At 38.0% G+C, this 19,844-nt stretch overlaps 1 protein-coding gene across 12 annotated transcripts in view; it reads right to left on the reverse strand.

The window, feature by feature from the left end:
* CPEB3 (cytoplasmic polyadenylation element binding protein 3) overlaps positions 1–19,844 on the reverse strand; it is a 195,285-nt gene that overhangs the window by 113,773 nt on the left and 61,668 nt on the right. For 9 of the 12 annotated variants that reach the window (XM_046026531.1, XM_046026525.1, XM_046026532.1 and 6 more), the window contains one exon: positions 6,150–6,309. In XM_046026531.1, coding sequence (XP_045882487.1) covers positions 6,150–6,309 — 160 coding nt within the window. The remainder of the gene's footprint in view (positions 1–6,149; positions 6,310–19,844) is intronic. The other 3 variants (XM_046026535.1, XM_046026534.1, XM_046026533.1) reach the window with 1 other exon arrangement.

Here is a 19,844-nt window from a genome sequence, read left to right on the forward strand (position 1 = left end):
TTGTGAAAGGCTATATACAATACTAAATTTAAATTATGATGAATAAAGAAAATTGCTTCCATAACACCCAAAGGGTGGCATTTATTTCTTCCAAGTTTCTCTCAATTTAAATATTTTAAAGCACTATTATCAGAAAACAGCTCCCCCCGCCCAGATTCAGTACACATTTGAAAAGCAAACCCTTAAAAAAAGAAAAGAAAAGAAAAGAAAACCCCTCAATATCAGTTCTCAACTGACACCTGCTCTTTTCATTTTTCAAATTTCAGTTCCATGAATAGTGAGGAAAGAGAAAATTCAAATACATAGAAATGTTTCATCAGGTACTACACCCAAGTAGTCAGCCAGCTCTATTCTTCTGTTGTAAGAGGGAGACTACATGGGATGACAGAAAGGGGACCCTTTGCCAAGATTATTTGCTATACTGTGCTACCCAACCAGGGGACTGACCTTGCTTCACAATGTCACCTACACTGCCCAACACTCTGTGGTTGGTATTTCCCTATTATTCCTCCTGTCATCACTTTGTACTCTTTGAATGTTAATCCTAAGGGAGGCTGGGATTAACCAAATCTAATGACCCTGGGTTTTCATAGGGGTTCCCCTGTGGCTAGGTAAACTTTCATCATTAGTAGCAAGCTGGGCAATACCTATAAGAAGAGTACAGAGATGAATCTTTTTCCCTATTTTACAGCAGACAACTTTTTTTTTTACAGCAAACAATTTTTTTAAAAAGATTCTATTTGTTGGGGTGCGTGGGTGGCTTTTTCTTTAAAAAAAAAAAGATTTTATTTATTTATTTGAGAGAGAGAGCATGAGTGGGGAGAAGGGGCAGCAGGAGAGGGAAAAGTAGACTCCCTGCTGAGCAGGGAGCCTGATACCGGGCTTGATCCCAGGACCCTGAGATCATGACCTAAGCTGAAGGCAGATGTTTAACTGACAGCCACCCAGGTGTGCACTTTACCTATCTTTAATCCCACCTCTCCCAATGACAGAAATCCCTTTAACTCTCATAGTTATAAGGAAAGTTGTGGATTTCCTTCTCTTCAGCCCACCAAAAAGAGGGCAGAGAACAATTCCTCTCTCTTAGGTGTTACTCACATCTCCACCAATCCAAGGATTTCTGCACTTAGAAAAGAAATAAGGGACAGTTTTCATTAGTTAATCACCCTTCTCAAAACCACCCTTCTCATTTCTTGGAGGCATTCTCTCAAATAAACAAAAGGAAATGTCATACATTTGGTAATGTTATTACTTAATTATGTTATTACTTAATATGGTAAGAGACAATTGATAATTATGTTATTCTGTTATAACCAAGTAGTTTGATATCTTTAAGAAACCAACAAAATTAGTCTAATTTTTATTTATTTATTTATTTATTTATTTATTTTAAAGATTTTGTTTATTTTATTTATTTGACAGAGAGAAATCACAAGAGAGGCAGGCAGAGAGAGAGGAAGGGAAGCAGGCTCTCCGCTGAGCAGAGAGCCCGATGCGGGACTCGATCCCAGGACCCTGAGATCATGACCTGAGCTGAAGGCAGCGGCTTAACCCACTGAGCCACCCAGGCGCCCTAATTTTTATTTAAATAAGGGTGCTGTGATCTGATCAGCAACTACTAAACACATACCTCAGGTGCTGTGAAGAAAGCTCAATTCAAATTTTCCTCTACATTACTTGACATTTTTATCACAGGGGAGGAGGTAAAGACCTTTTAATATTGCCTACAAACATCTTCAAGCCTGACTTGGTTTTACTGAGTATAAGTATAAATGTGACTGAAAACTGTTAAAATTCTTTACTAGGGGTCCCTGGGTGGCCCAGTTGGTTAAGCCACTGCCTTGGGCTTCCTCTTCAGCAGGGAGTCTGCTTCTATCTCTCCCTCCCTCTGCTCCTCCCACCTGCTTGTTCTCTTGCTCTGTCTCAAATAAACAAATAAAATCTTTAAAAAAATACAAAGTTCTTTACTAAAACAGATGTCTTATTACTTTCTGAACTTCCTATTCTGTCATTTCTCCCACTAGCCCTTTTTTCCCCTTTAATCAAGAGAACAGTTAAATAAAGGGATTTCTCATTGCATGGAGTTTTTTTTTAGATTTTACTTATTTGTTTGAGGGAGAGAGAGTGAGTGGGAGGAAGAGGGAGATAGAAACTGAAGCGGACTCCACACTAGCTCAGAGCCAGATGTGGGGCTCGATCCCACATTGTGAGATCATGAGTTGAAACTAAGAGTTGGACACTTAACCAACTGAACTGCCCAGGTGCCCCTCATTGCATACATCTCTAAGATGAATTATTGCTGAGAACATATTTCATCACATTCACTTTAAATTCATCATGAAGTACTTTATCCCATCATGAATGGGATATCCTATGATATTTTCTTTCTTTTTTACATTATTTAGATACATAATTTTGTAAAGCCAATGTAACTTAAGAGGATTATTTTTCCTTTCTCCTTCAGGTGATTTTTTTTTAAAGATTTTATTTACTTGACCGAGAGAGAGATCACAAGCAGGTAGAGAGGCAGGCAGAAAGACAGGGGGAAGCAGGCTCCCTGCTGAGCAGAGAGCCCAAGGTGGGGCTCCATCCCAGGACCCTGAGATCATGACCTGAACCGAAGGCAGAGGCTTAACCCACTGAGCCACCCAGGTGTCCCTTAAGGTGATTTTTTTCATGAAGACAAAGTGTTTATCCTTCAATAATCACTACTTATCTATGACAAATACAAAATTTTTACAACTTGCATTTGAAAGCTTTTAATATTTAGCTACAGTCTAGCTAGAAGAAGTAAATATTGTAGCAATATAAGGTTTAATTTATTACCCAGGCCAGGCAGTAAGTAGCACAGCACTACCACCGCCAGCCAAAAAAAAAAAAAAAAAAAAAAAGGTTAACATTTGAGCAGTTTCTAGTCTCAGGAACTTTGTCTGACCTTTGCAGCCAGTCCATAAAGTGGGTACTTTATTTCAATGGTGAGGAAACTAAGGCTTTGAATTCAAAGAGGTTAACTGATTTATCTAGATCAACAGCCAACTAGAGGCAGAGCCAGGATTCAAACCCAAGTTTGAATGACTGGAAAGTCAGAAAGACTGATCTGAAATTTAGTCTCCTACTAAAAGAATATAAAATGCCTGGGAAAATGTTAATAAAAATAATAATCTTTGCTATCTCTAGATAGTAAGTCTTAGATTATTTTTTCACTTTTCTTTTTGTTTTTTTTTTTTTAATGTATTATTTGAAATTCCTACACTGAGTAAGAAAGTTGTTTTTTTTTTCCCAAAGAAAGTCAAGCTTCAGGAAAAAAAAAAAACAAAACAAGCATACAAAAAAACCATGATTCTGGGGCACCTGGGTGGTTCAGTGGTTTAAGCCTCTGCCTTCGGCTCAGGTCATGATCTCAGGGTCCTGGGATCGAGCCCCGCATCGGGCTCTTTGCTCAGTGGGGAGCCTGTTTCTCCCTCTCTCTCTGCCTGCCTCTCTGCCTACTTGTGACCTCTCTCTCTGTCAAATAGATAAATAAATTAAAATATATATATATATATACATATATATATATAAAACAAACAAAAAAAAAACCATGATTCTATAACTTGAGTTTTGAGACACTCAAAAAAGTGTTCCCATGGTCAGGTGGGAGATGAAGATATGAAAGGTAGGAGGAAAAACAGGATGGAGTAGAAGGAAGTGTTTTTAGACAGGGAAGCCACATGGTAAGTCCCCTAGCCTACCACCTTTCTCTTGAAGCTCTGTTCACCTACATGTCTACATCTTTGGACCCAGAGATCTTCTCTATGAATTTACCTTAAGGAAAAGCTATGTGCAAGAACTCATCCATGGCAGCATCACCTATTATGGAGAAAAAGCTGGAAACAACCTAAGTTAAGGCCTATTAATAAATTATAAAGATCAGATAAAAATGTGGATAACATTTATTATATAATAAAAATAGGGGAGACTGGGTGGCTCAGTCGGTTAAGCGTCTGCCTTCGGCTCAGGTCATGATCCCAGGGTCCTGGTATCGTGACCTGCATCAGGCTCCCTGCTCAGTGGAGAGCCTGCTTCTCCCTCTCCCTCTGCCTGACGCTCTGCCTATCTGTAATCTTTATCTCTCTGTCAAATAAAAAAATAAAATCTTAAAAAATATATATATATAGATATACTATCACATTTATTTTTACTTATATTTTTGTTTTTAATTTTCTCCGATTTTAAAGTAAAAAATTACTTAAATTTTTTCCTTTAAAATGCCAGCATCATAATTACGTTATTAGATGTAATAAGGATCAAATACATGGTGCCATAAACCAGAACTAAAAGTCTCCCAGCTGGAAAAGGAAGCAGGAAGCTTAAACACTCTACCCAAAGGACAATGACACGTGATGTAACTGACCATGGGAAGTAGTCCATTCATAGGACATCAAGGTGGGCGGTATGATGAACAGAGAAGTTGCAAGCATATTAAGACTGTAAAAATGTACATATTATGTGCTTTCCAACTTGTTAGGACATATTATAAGTACAATGCAAAAGACTCTTACAGATGAAACCTCACATTTGCAAGTGTGGTAGAGAAATATATGCAGAGGTGGTTGGACATGCATTAAAAAGGGGCCACTAAAAATGGAGTAAGGTATTTATATTATCCACAGTGAAGTTCCCTCTTTTTACTTTACCACTACTACTCTCAACAGGGTACAATAGCTCCTGTGTAAACAACAGTCACAAAACTGTGGGAAATTATTTATAGACTATAATGTAAGAGCTTTTCATAGTATTTTATTGCTAGAAGAAAAAAATACAGACCAAAACAAAACAGGTATGCATAAAGAACAAGGGCTGAATATTTTAGAATAATTGGAAGAGGCTTGTAACTGTTTGTGGTAGAGAAGGAAGACAAATGCATCCTTAGAAGATACTAAAAACACAAACAGTCTATGAATATCTTGTTTTGTTTTGTTTTGTTTTAAACACCATTCTCACTTCTAAGTGAAATATGTTCTAAATTACCATATACCTAATCTTTCAACTGAGCAAAGTCGTGGTAATGGCGACTAAATATAACAATGAATAAATGAGAGATCTTTTTTCCTACTTCTGAAGGCCTTAAAATATAGCTTTTCTCAAATCCCTTATTTTCTTCATAGCCTGTTATCTACTTTCTTTTCACTGGAAATTGAGGAAAGCAGCAGAAAATCATGAGTGTGGCAAGAAAATGATGAAATGGATTTCTGAGGTGGCTTGAGGAAATGAATATCAGGTGTTCATAGTCAGTCACACCCTATATAAAAGCCTGGAGAGAACCAGAGGGGATCAAATTCCTCACAGCTCCAGAGAACATAAGGGTTCAAACGAAATGGGCATCCTTGTGGCCAACTCTTCACACTTTTCAGATATTTAGGCTCTAAACCCAAGTGGATATTTCCACAGGAAATTTCCATTACGGTATTTTAAAATATCACGGGGCCCCTAAAAAGTCCTATAACACATAAAAAGAACTATCTGTAATTAGAAATGTAACATCAACCACTAACCTGAATTTACATTGGCTCTAAAAATAGGAAGTCCTAATATTGCTGACCTTGGGACTTTCTGCCTTCTATTTAACCCAAAACGTTTGCACACTTTAAGACATTTTCTTCCTGTTCTAGCCTTAGAGAATGCGAAGAATCACTGGCTGCTCTTAAGGCTGTGTAGTGATACTTCCTATGCAACGGAAGTGATTATATTTTAATAAAATGGAACTCTTTTCTATGAAGTTTTCTGAAGCAATCTTTGGAGATTGGTTTACTAAATCTCATATTTCCTTGCAGAATACTTTGACTTAAATGAATTACCCAGGTTCAGCTGAGGATTCCAAATGCACCAAGCCCAGAAAACTTGACTTCTGGTCTCATGCTACCCAACACATGCTTCTGCCAAACATTATGATTAAAGCAATCAACCTTGATTATTGTAGGTAGCTGAACCCAGGTTAAAAAAAGAAAATCAATTTTAAATACATTCCACAATGCTTTACAGAAGCAAACAAAAACGAAAAAAAAAAAAAAAAACCAAAACGGAAATGAAAAAAAAAAAATCACAATTATTAAAAAGCTGATTTTTGTTTAAAACACCAAGCAAGGAATGGACATATGAATATTCCTAACCTGCAAAATGATTCCTCCACATTATATCAGCGAAACTCATTGGTGGGCCACTGGGAGGGTAGTGTTTACCTTTCAGAGGCTCATGATCAGTCCTTATCATATCCATTAAGGAGTTCTCCAACGAGTGCAAGTTAAAAGTGTCATAGGGCCTACTCCGGTCCTAAAAATAAAAACACAAAATAAGACGATACATAAAATTACTTCATAAAACTAATACTATATCATTTGTTTCTTGCCATGGATTGATGACCTGAATCAAAGTTCCAGACTGTTCTAATAACACATATTCATTTCATTAAGAATAATGATTTGGCAACATTAAGCTTAATACAAGTTTCTATAATTAATTGCATCCTTTTCCCCAATATTCTTTAATGTATATGTCCCACTACTACAGACTTTCTCTCAAAAGAACTTAAGAAAGTAAATTCAAAGGAAAGAGTCAAGTCAACTGACTTTGCCCTCAGCCCTTCACCCCAGCCTCTAATGTCAAATACACGTTCTATTCAAATGAACAGGGAATTTTTTATCTAGAGGAAGTCCATAATAAGAATTTTCAGTCTACACTTTCCTGAAAAAGCAAAAGGTGACTGTAGTTTCAATCTAATTTTATCAGGTATCTTTAATATTTATTACTGATAAGTTCTATACATTAGATATACTCTATAAAATTTAAAATGTGTCCAAAGTTTTATGAAAATTAACTTTTAAAAACCACTCACATGAAAAAACTTTAACCCAAGATAGTGTTTTCTGATGCTAGAGGCAAAAAAACATTTTGAAAATAGATAGCTAACACAAACTAAGTGAAGAAAATCATTGTTCCACCACATTTCACTCGAGCCCATGAGAGCCTATCATGTACAAATTATTTTTACTAGCCTGAGCTAAAGGGAAGCACAACTCATGGCTTAACTTAACATTAGAGAATACATTACATTACAGATTTAGTTTGCTTTTGTTTAAGAAAAGCAAAACAGGGGCGCCTGGGTGGCTTTGGTTGTATCTGACTCTCGATTTCGGCTCAGGTCGTGATCTCAAGGTTGAAATTGAGCTCTGCATGGAGCTCTGGGCTCAGTGCAGGGTCTGCTTGAGATTCACTCTCCCTCTCCCGTGACCCCCACACACTCACATGGGCGCGCTCTCTCTCTCTCTTTCTCAAATAAATAAATCTTTAAAAAAGAAAAGCAAAACACACATCTCAACAACCACACCAAATCAAACGATAGCAATGAGAGATTATTTCCAGGGTCCTGAACAGTTTCCCCAGACCTGCAAATAATCACTTAGCGTCTCCGATGAACAACAGTTGAGTAATTGTCTGGATGAGCAAAAAAGGGATACAATAGGTTAAAAACCTCAACTTCAGTGACTATCTTTTAGCTTAAGTCTTAACTCTTGGGAAGCTGTTTTTCTTCTGGTTTCTGGAAAGCATGGCTGTATATCTATTCAGAGAGCCAGAAAGGAAAGTGACTTTTCTGCAGCACTGAGCATAAAGGAAGAACCAGAGGGTTACTGACTGAATGAAAGCAGTATGTATACATGCAGATCCTAAGAAGAGCCCTCAAATGAGCACCAGGAGGCAAGAGTGCTAGAATAACTACTATCAATTGGGGTCTTTGGGGTACATCATGATCTACCTCTCCAGTCAGTGCCTGAAATTCCTCCCTTTATACAAACGAGAGGACTGAGCTAGAGTATTTCTAACATCCCTTACAATTCTATACTTTTTTTTTTTAACTCAGAGATGAGGAGTAGCGGTGGAGGATGCAGATGTTTCGAATGCCAGAGACAGAAATTCTATTTTTACAAACTTTTAATGCACACAGGTCAAGGGTCAACTCCTATACTAGGCCCTGGTGATAGAGATGAATGTTGCAACCCAGTCCCTATGTATAAAGTAACTAGTAAAAGAAGAGAGACATAACTAATTAAAATAAGAGAATAACAGGTGTTTTGACAGGGAACTGTGTAGAGTACAATACAAATTAGGACATCTGTTTCTTAAAGAATGTGTATGTATTATAATTTTTGAAAAAATCACATTCTGAAAAGTCCCAGGTCTCCTCAGTCTGGACCGGCCATCTGACCAGGTATGAGGCTTGCCTTAGTTATTCTCAAAGGTCTTCAGTATTCTCATTGGTAAAACAGGATCTAACCTGTGAAAATTAGGTTGAAATTACTTAAGTATTTATTTTACTCACATTGTGTTTGTCAAAGAGCAAGCATTCAACATTTCTTAGTTCATTGCCACTGCCTCCTCTCACTTGCTACCTCCGCCCCATTTCTTTCTTTCTTTTTTTTAAAGATTTTATTTATTTATTTGAAAGAGAGCAAGAGTGGGAGGGGGAACTCCACGCTGGGCTTGGAGCCTAATGAGGGGCTCAATCTCACGACCCTGAGAGATCATGACCTGAGCCAAAATCAAGAGTTGGACACTTAATGGACTGAGCCATCCAGGCACCCCACCTCAATTTTTTCTTAACACTCATCAATTGTCTGTCTACTGTTGGATAAGAAAGAGACATGGAGTATTTTCTTTGGTTCTCCATTTGGGTCTCTATATAATTGAAGAAGGACTTTTCTTTCACCTTTAAGGTCTTCCTGCAGATCATTTGTTTTGTGCTGGGTTCAAGTTATCAGTGGAAACTCCACTTACTTAAGGAGTAAAACTCCTTACTAAACTCCACTTACTTAAGGAGTAAAACTGAATTTTCAGAAATGTAGGCTTCTCTGTCTCTGTAAGAAGTATCATATTCTTTGTCCAAAGGAAAAGCCACAAGTGAAAAAAAAAAGGAGTGTACGGATGAGAAGTCAAAATGACAACCTATTTCTGTCACTGACAATCCTGTAATGGATGTCTAGGAGCCTTCATATATATATATATATATATCTCCACACTTCTAACTAGAGCCCTGCAGGCGTGGGACTGTTTCAAAAAAGGCTGATAGGTGAAGGGACTATAAGAAATGCCTGTTTGAAGGCATTAATGAATCTTCCCAGTCAGGACAGTTTATTTTTTTCATTTAGTTCTTGATATAATCCTTCAATGTAGATAACAACACACTCATTTCACACAAGAGGAAGATGAGGTTCAGAGAAGTTTCTAGCCTGGATCTAACCTCAAAGCCAATACCTAAGGAGTACAGACACAAAGCCTGAAGAAACTGATCTGGTCCACACAGGCCAGTAATGAAAGCTCTACAGAAGCACAGCATTGCATCTGATTACCAATGAAATAACCTTCATGGCAAGATGGCAGTCAGTCACCATCAGAAAACAATACTGGATTATTAGATGACTACCTGTCAGGAAAATGGAGGGGCTATTTGGGTGGGGACTCATGCATCTGAAGTGGTACTCAAGCCTGGCAGATTGTCAAAATCACTTGTAGAATGGTTAAAATGCAGGTTCCTGGGCTCCCGTGAAAACCAACTTAGGCAAACTTTTAAAAGAAATAAGTGTCCCAGGTGACTCTTTTGACTAGCTAGATTTGAGAGCCACTAGACTGGACGATTCTTCAGGCTAAGGCTTTACACCTGTATCTGATCAGTAAAATTCTTAAAGGAAAGTTTTTACATTTATCATATAGTTTCAACATAGGTATGGATAAAACATTTCAAAGTTAAATGCACTGAACACATAAGGGAGGATTAACTCACAAAATTTCCAAATTTTTGCGCTACTGCTCTTATTTTCAAAAAATTTTTTATTGGGGAGGGAGCTTTACTTATTTTAAATGAATATTTAACCACACAACAAACACATAAATCATTCTTCCCGAACACACACAAACAGAAGATTATGACAGAAAAAGCAAAGGCTCCAATCCTGCCTTCTTATACTCTTCAGACCGTTACACACATTTGGCATGTATTCTTTCAGATGTTCAGAAATACATTCATATGGGGCGCCTGGGTGGCTCAGTGGGTTAAAGCCTCTGCCTTCGGCTCAGGTCATGATCCCAGGGTCCTGGGATCGAGCCCCGCATCAGGCTCTCTGCTCAGCGGGGAGCCTGCTTCCTCCTCTCTCTCTCTGCCTGCCTCTCTGCCTACTTGTGATCTCTGTCTGTTAAATAAAAAAATAAAATCTTTAAAAAAAAAAAGAAATACATTCATATATATATATATTCATATATATATATATATCCACAGAAAAATGTTTTATGTTATTTCTTCTCCTAAACAAAGAAGTGTGCATACTCTTCTGCAATTTGCTTTCTTTGACCAATATTGTACTTCTGAGATAGGTCCCTTTGAATAGGTATGTTCTTGCCTCTCCCCAACCCAACCATATATATCTCTCTCCTACAAAGTAAATGCATAATGACTATATTAAAAGAATCAAGTAATCACTTCCATATACATTCTACAAAATAACTTCTGATTTTGAGATTTCTTTCTCATCCTCTAGTTTTCTCAAAATTTCTGTTCTGACCCTTTATCTCCATCTCTTCCATGCTTGGTCTACTTTAGCACAATGATTTTTTGATCCCTAGTTTCTATGAAAGACTCTACTAATAATGAAACACAAGAACTGGTAGAACTTATCAGTCCTTATCAGTAAAAATCAAAGCTCCAGTACATCCAAAAGTTCAACATGATAGAACTTATCAGTCCTTATCAGTAAAAATCAAAGCTCTAGTACATCCAAAAGTTCAACATGTAGTGATTTCAAGCACAGAATCTGCTTAAGAGTACCATAAAGAATAGACAGGACATCTAATAATGAATACTTGACAGGGGCAGCAAACAATTAGAGGAGTAGTACCATCAAAGTCTTATGTATGACAAAATAGAAGTCTAGGAATTTATAGTTCTAAACCAATTATTATTATTTGTCAGAACCTATCAAAAACTGAGGTTCCTCTATCAAATTGAACTCTACTATAGTATTGAGCTGCTTGACACACATTTTCCCTAAGATTAAAACCTTTCCTAAATAAAGGAAAACCTGTCACTCATGTGACAGAAAGGGAAAAAAAACTTTTCAAATGAAGATTTTCATCCCATCTTCAGTAAATATCAAGTCCTTCAATCTGTGGTCAATTTTAACCATCCCAAATGAGACTATTACATTTGTAGCCCTCTGAAAAACATGACTATAGATTCTCCTTGTCACTCAACAACAAGCAGATAATGCTCCTTATATTTAACCTAAAGTCCTTATTAAGTTGAAATCTTTCTCCCTTCTCTAGTCTAAGAAAAGAAATAACTGATCAGCACCTGCTGTGAATTTTAATATTCTTTAAGATTATTGTTCTACCCAGTCTTCCATACAAGACATTCTCAAGAACCTTCAATACAGCCTGGGATAAATTAGGGCATACAAAGAAATTACAACTTCCTCATCTTTTTCTTCTTGAGGTTGACGAGTGCCAGTTATTTAACCTTTTTTTTCTAATCAGATTATATTTTTTCTTGCTGTTAACAGCAAACCAAACTAAACAAGGTTCTTGAGAAGTCTAAAAACAAACAAAAAAAGAGGGTAGTTTCACTCGACAATCAGAGGAGCATGACAACCAGCAATTTTCATCTAGCCTCTTCCGGCTCCCAGCCAACCCCAACCTTCCTTCACAGCTCTTCTCACTGGTTTGCTACCCAGACCAGATAAGAAGCCCTATTTATCAGACACTGAGAAACATGGCTTTGGAATCACCTTATTCACTTGGAATAACTTACATATTAAGGCCAAATCTAGCTGGGCAAAGGGTAAAGAGGTGAACTGGACAAAAAGTACAAATGCCTATTGCAAACCACTTCTGACTATGGTAAACAGTTCAGAGCTAAGTAATATGCACTTTAAAAAGGAGCAGGAGTACAGTTTAGCGTAAAGGGCAGAAAGCCAGACCGAAGAAGGACACAAAAAGGGAGAAAACTAAATACAATGGTCAAAAGAGCGGGCTTCAAGAAACTACAAAAATCAAAGTTAACTCCTTCCTTGATTATTGGGCATGTGTGACTAACTGGTGTTGCCCCAAATCACTAGGCAGTTAGCAAGCCGAATATCATCCCAAACAGCTTATTAGGCATTGGTTTATTACGCATGATAATGCAGGGGGAGGCTTGACCTCTGCAACCAAAATCTACCGTAGAACATTAGGCAAAAGAACATGTAGCTCTTCATACTGTTATCTTTTTACTGATCACAAATGTCAAAATCCATCCATAAAACTAATTCTAGGTACAGTTGTGACTCTCCTTCCCCACCACAATATTTTTGCTCCAAGTAATTAGCATTAACTCAATATATTGTTATTACTTCCTTACATGTCTACCATTATCAATAAATTGCAAATTCTGTGGGAGCAGAGATGTGTCTTACTCGTATTCCCATCACCTAACAGAGGGTCTAGCACATCATAGGCATTCAGTAAATGCTTTTTCTGGACTTAAATCATCCTTCAGATGGTTTCATAGCACATGATTTTCATGTAAAACGAACGAAGAACTGCATACCTATTAGAATGACTAAAAGACAAAGAAAACCCCTGACAATTCCAAATGTTGATTAGGATACAGAGCAACTAGAACTCTCAGAAATTATGGGTGGGGATGCAAAATGGTACAGCCACTTTGGAAAAACAATTTGTGAGTTGCTTTAAAAGTTAAACATACCCTAAACTGTACAACCTAGCAACCCTAACTCCTAAGTATTTACTCAAGATAAATAAAAACATATGTCCATATGAAAACCTGTAAACAAATGTTTATAACAACTTTATTCATAATTTCCCCAAACCAGAAACTAACTAAATGCCCATCAACTGGTAAATGGATAAACAAATTGTGGTACCTCGACATAATGGAATATTACTCAGCAATAAAAATTAAATGAAGTTTTGATATGTGCTATAACATGGATAAGCTTTGAAAACACTATGAAAGGCCAGTCACAAAGGATCACATGTTGCATAATTCCAATTACATGAAATACCCACAATAGGTAAATTAGCCAAAGAGACAGAAAGTAGACTGGTCATTGCCTAGGGTTGGGATAGTCAAGAGGGAAACTGAAATTAACTGCTGGTGGTTATGGGGTTTCTTTTGGGGGGTGACAAAAATGTTTTAGAATTAGATGGTGGTTGTTGACACACAATTTCATAAACATGCTAAAAACCACAACATTTAAATAAAATTTTAAAAGGCAAATGAACTCCATGGTATGTTAATTATACCTTAACAAAAGTATTATTATTTTTTAAGTTTTTCTAATGTTTTATTTTTTTTTTAAGATTTTATTTATTTGACAGACAGAAATCACAAGTAGGCAGAGAGGCAGGCAGAGAGAGAGAGGAGGCTTGATCTCAGGACCCTGGAATCATGACCTGAGCCAAAGGCAGAGGCTTTAACCCACTGAGCCCACCCAGGCACCCCAACTTTTTCTAATATTTTAACAGGAACCATGATACTACCTGCAATCTGCCTATTTTAGGTACAGGACATGAAAATTGATAAGTTTCTTCAGCTATGACTGAAGGAAGGCAAAGTCTAGACTGTAGCTGTTCCATTCAAGAGCCTCAACAGGACTCAGGTAATAAAACCTTAACCAGACAACAGAAAGCTCAAAGGCAAACATACTGCCAGTCAAATAACTAATCCCATCCATTGTCACAATGTATCACTGACATTTCTTTTTTTTTTTTTTAAAGATTATTTATTTATTTTGACAGAATCACAAGTAGGCAGAGAGAGCGGAGGAAGCAGGCTTCCTGCTGAGCAGAGAGCCCGATGCGGGGCTCGATCCCAGGACCCTGAGATCATGACCTGAGCCGAAGGCAGAGGCTTTAACCCACTGAGCCACCCAGGTGCCCTATCATTGACATTTTTTTTTTAATTTTTTTTATTTATTTGACAGAGAGAGAGATCACAAGGAGGCAGAACAGCAGGCAGAGAGAGAGGAGGAAGCAGGCTCCCCGCTGAGCGGAGAGCCCCATGCGGGGCTCGATCCCAGGACCCTGAGACCATGACCTGAGCCGAAGGCAGAGGCTTAACCCACTGAGCCACCCAGGCGCCCCTATCATTGACATTTCTAAGGAAGTCTTCAACAAGACCTACTAGAAGTTATTGACCATATTACCCACAAACAGCACCTTCTCATGTCTCCCATTGTTTCTAAGGTTTTTTTTTTAAAGATTTTATTTATTCATTTGATAGACAGAGATTACCAGTAGTCAGAGAGGCAGGCAGGGAGAGAGAGGAGGAAGCAGGCTCCCTGCTGAGCAGAGATCCCGATGTGGGGCTTGATCCTAGGACCCTGGGATCATGACCTGAGCCGAAGGCAGAGGCTTTAACCCACTGAGCCACCCAGGTGCCCCCTAAGTTTTTTTTTTTATTCCAGAGATTCCAGTCTTAGAGTGATGTGCTGTGTCCTTCAGAGACCCAGCTCATTCCGTATGTAACCAGGACATGTTTTAAAAATGATATGCTCCAACTTCTATCTAGAACTATTACTAGATCATAAAAGATAACCATCTCCATAAAGACCAAAGTCAGCCCACTCCTGTTCATTTCAATTGTTGTTTGACTTGAATGGATAAATGAGGAGTTACACAGCAGAATTCGCAGATTCACCAGAATCTGACAGGGGCCGCGACGTGAACGCTTCTGCTGTGGCCCCCTGTTATTTTCTGATTCTTATATTTAAAAACTGAGCAGCAAAAAAAAAAAAAAGCAGCTGCTTTTATGCAAATATTCCTGGGGCACCTGGGTGGTTCAGTTGGTTAAGTGTTGGACTCTTAATTGTGGCTCATGATCTCAGGGTCAGGAAATCAACCCCTTCATTGGGCTCCATGCTTGGCATGGAGCCTGCTTAAGATTCTCTTTCCCTTTCCCTCTCTCCTTCCCCTCTCCTTCTCTTAAAAAAAAAAAAAAAAAAAATTGTCCTGTGACAATGAAAGCAATTAAGCAAAACTGTTCCAATTTGACCTAGCATCTAAGGATCTTTTTTTCTTTTCAGCTTTTTATTTAAGTTCTAGTTAGTTGGGCAACCCTCTTAGGTGTCCTCCCTCTTTGAAAGCATTGTACTCTATCATTCAATAAACTTTACTATTGCTCAAAAAAAAAAAAAAGATTCTAGTTAGTTAACATATAGTATAATATTAGTTTCAGGAGTAGAATTCAGTGGTTCATCACTCACATACAACATCTACTGCTCAACATAACAAGTGCCCTCCTTTATACCCATTATCCATCTAAAAACCTCCCTTCTACTCAAGGTTTGTTCTCTACTGTTAAAAGGTCTCTTATGGTTTGGGGTGCCTGGGTGGCTTAGTTGGTTAAGTGTCTGACTCTTGACCTCAGCTCAGGTCTTGATCTCAGGGTCATGAGTTCAAGTCCCACTTTGAGCTCTACATTAGGCATGGAGTCTACTTTTAAAAAAAAAGTCTCTTATGGTTTCCCTCTCTTTCTTTCTGCTCCCATATGTTCATCTGTTTTGTGTCTTAAGTTCCACATATGAGCAAAATCCTATGGTATTTGTCTTTCTCTGAATGACTTGCTTCACTTAGCATAATATAGTCTAGCTCCATCCATGCTGTTGCAAATGGCAAGGTTTAATTCTTTTGAAGGTTGAGTAATATTCCACTGTGTTTTTTTTTTTTTTTTCAAACACACACACACACATCTTCTTTATCTAATCATCATCCGTCAATGGACATTTGGGCTCTCTCCACAGTATGGCTATTGTTGATAATGCTGCTATAAACATTGGAGTGCATGTACCCCTTCAAACCTGTATTTTTGTACCCTTTGGGTAATTACCCAGTAGTGCAATTGCTGGATTATAGGGTAGTTCTACTTTTAACTTTTTGAGGAACCTCCATACTGTTTTTCACAGTGGCTGCACCAGCCTGCATTCCCACCAACGTTTTTGCCAAAGGGTTTCCCTTTCTCCACATCCTCACCAATACCTGTTGCTTTCTTGTGTTGTTGATTTTAGCTCTTCTGACTGGTGTGAGGTGTTGTTATATCATTGTGGTTCTGATCTGTATTTCCCTGATGATAAGTGATGTTGAGCAACTTTTCATGTGTGTGTTATAGTAGCTGTAGCAGCTAAGGTTCTTCCCCCTTTCAGAAACTAAGGTGATGCCATGCCCAGTGTACACACAGATTAAGAGCTATGGACTAGAGTTCTTCACTGTCACTCCCCTGCCACCAGTGAAGAGGTCATCAATGTACATGAGTGTTTATTTTTAAGCAGGGAACCAGGTAAGTACCCAAAAAATTCACTCCGAGTTGATGGACTGAGACCAGAAGAAGAGAAGCACATTAATTTTTCTGTTTTTGAACCATTCTCTTCTAATAGAAGGAAAAAGGAAAACAAACAAAAAGCCCACATCTCAAGTTTATTATACAATTCTGATTCCAGATGAGACCAGTAATAAAAATAAATTAAGTAACAAAACAAATATAATAGGGTAGTTTGGTCAAAAGAGCTGTCTTAACCATTTTTGAAGCTTCATTATTTCTGAATTTGAGCAGGGCTTACTCCCTAGCCCCCTTTATGCCCAACCCATCTCTGATATAAGATAATGCAGGTTTATAAAAACATCAATCTGCCTCTATCTATCTGCCTCTGGGGAGAGAGAAATGGATATGTATACTGCTTTTCATAACAAGCCTTCTAGAATTTATTATCATAGTTACCATATAAGTATTAATACATCCCAGAATCCCAGAACCTGTGCTGAGTACTTTACTTAGATTAATTTATTTAATCTTTACATCTTTAATATTTACAACTATGCTATAAGGTAGATATTATAATCTCTATTTTACAGATGAGGAAACTAAATATTAAATTCAGTTCTTAATATACATCAGGTGCCCTTGAAGGCGGCTATCCTCACACAAATTATTTGTTATATAAGCATTCCAGGAAGAAAAGAACATTTATAAACCCTTAAGCCAATCTTCAATTTAAATATTACCACATTTAAGATGAACATACTACAGGAGCACCTGGGTGGCTCAGTTGGTTAAGCAACTGGCTCTTGGTTTTAGTTCAGGTCATGATCTCATGGGTCAGGGTATCTAGCCCCTATTGGGCTCTGTGCTCAGTGGGGAGTCTGCTTTAGGATTCTCTCCCTCTGCTCCTTCCCGACTTGCACACACGCACACCCTCTCGTTCACACACTCACTCTCTTTCGAAAAAAAAAAAGTGGATCTTAAGAAAAAAAGAAGTATCGGGGCGCCTGGGTGGCTCAGTGGATTAAGCTGCTGCCTTCGGCTCAGGTCATGATCTCAGGGTCCTGGGATCGAGCCCCGCATCGGGCTCTCTGCTCCGCGGGGAGCCTGCTTCCTCCTCTCTCTCTGCCTGCCTCTCTGCCTACTTGTGATCTCTCTCTCTGTCAAATAAATAAATAAAATCTTTAAAAAAAATTTAAAAAAAAAAGAAAAAAGAAGTATATCAACCATTCCAATTTAAAAAAAAAAGATAAACATATTAAAGCATCTAAAATGCAAAGCATCTATACTTATTAAAGTATTTGGCATGTGGAAGACTTTAAAAATTTACTTTAAAAAAAAGCCTGTATAATTCTAGTAATGCTACTTTAAGGTAATTTAGAGATCATTACATAAAATGAAGTAATTTAATTAAGGGAAATTCAGTCAGAATTTCCAAAATGTCCACATCACCAAATATTTTTAGAACAGTTTTCTTGGGGTGCATGGCTGGCTCAGTTGGTGAAATATGCGACTCTTGATCTTGGGTTGTTAGTTCACACCCCCCATGTTGGGTGGAGAGTACTTAAAAAATAGTCTTAAAAAAAGAAAAATAACAGCTTTAAAGACTTATTCATCTGAGAGGGAGAGAGAGAGAGAGAGAACACACGCATGGGCGTGCGTGCACACACACACACACACACGAGCACACATCAGTGAGCGGAAGGGCAGAGGGAGAGGGAGAAGCAGACTCCCCACTGAGCAGGGAGCCCAAAGCAGGGCTCAATCCCAAGATCTAGTGATCATACCCTGAGCTGAAGGCAGACACTTAACCACCTGAGCCACTCATGCACTCCGAAGAACAGTTTTCTTTATTTCAAATGTTAGTGCTAACAAATTTGCCATGGGTGCTGAGGGCTATTTTACTCTTTCTTCATTTATTCCACTTAGATTTGTTGGGAATTTTAATACGTCCGGCATTAAAGATTAAGAAGTTAAGTGAGGCACAGTCTCCATCCACAGAAGCCAGCTGTCTAGTTTATAGATAATTACTACATAATGAGGTAAATGCAGTGACAGAGCTATGTGCTTGGAATTATGGGAACACAAATGATGGAAAGATCCTTCCAGAAAAGGAAAGCCAGAGGCAGAGTTACTTGCACAGGCATCTGGGCCCAATTTCCTCAAGAAATTTGGAAGAACCCAAGAAGAGAGTCTCCAAATGAGATACAAGATAGATACAAGCTACAAATAGATAATACTTTTTTGTGAATACAGTAACATTAAGGTTGTAGTTTAGCAAATCTTTTCTACAGGACAGTATCAGTTAACTTATATATAATTAAGCACAATTTCAGAATAATATTCTACCACAAAAGAGTCCAACTTTATTTTAAAGACTTTTGTGTGTATATGAGGCCTTAAATCTTTTTCCTGGTATTCAACTTTGGGGAGCAAGAGGGGAACACTACCATTATCTATTGAGCTAGATCTGCGAACAGTCACTCTATAGCATACTAAGGCTATAAACAATCTAATTTCTTCCTATTACTTTTTTTTTTTTTAGATTTTATTTACTTATTTGTGAGAGAGAAAGAGAACAAGCAGAAGTAACTGCAGAGAAAGGGAGAAGCAGGCTCCCTGCTGAGCAGACAGTCTGATGTGGGGCTGGATCTCAGGACTCCAGGATCAGGACCTGAACCGAAGGCAGACTCAACTGACTGAGCCACCCAGGTGCCCCTCTTCCTATTACCTTTTATTTATAGAGTATTTTACATCTCATAAAGCATTTTCACACACACCCTTGCTCATATGAATCTCATTAAGGTGCTCTTTTGAGCCTTATTTAGCATGCTCTATCCCACTCTGACATATCCCAGAATCTTCCTCCTATTAAACCAACAACAGAGCTATCTAAAACTCCTGGAATTAAGTAATAGCAAAACTGATCCATATTGGCTATGTGCCTGGTACTGTTCTAAGCACTTTACAGGTTTTATCTCATTTCCTCCTCACAAAAGTCTATGGAAGTAAATACTATTATCATTCCATTTTAACAAATGAGAAAAACTGAGGCACAAAGCTATCACACAGAAAGTATGCGAGACAGGAGTCAAACCCAGGCAATTCAGAGTCATAAAACCGTTGTGCTCTTCTGCCTCTCGGTTGAGAATCATCCCTAGTTAATAATTCTCATTTCTGTTATTGCCTAACCTTTATTTTTCCATTTATCCTGGTGTTGTGGGGGGCTGCAGTATGAAAGAGAAATGTATCTTCTTATATATTATTGCTTATTCATTAAGCTGAATTGCAGATCTATTAAAGAACTGAAAAAGACTTACTGTTTTACTTAAATTTGTGTGTCAAACTCTATTTGGGGGAAATAATTTAGTGAAAAACATGAAGTAATAATTTGCTTCTGAAAAGTAATTAAAGGGGTGCCTAGGTGCCTCATTCAGTTAAGTGTCGGACTTTTGGTTTCAGCTCAGGTCATGATCTCAGGGTTGTGGGATGGAGTCCCATGGTAGGC

Source organism: Meles meles, chromosome 13 (assembly GCF_922984935.1).
Source record: "Meles meles chromosome 13, mMelMel3.1 paternal haplotype, whole genome shotgun sequence".
In the NCBI taxonomy this organism is placed as follows: Eukaryota; Metazoa; Chordata; class Mammalia; order Carnivora; family Mustelidae; genus Meles; species Meles meles.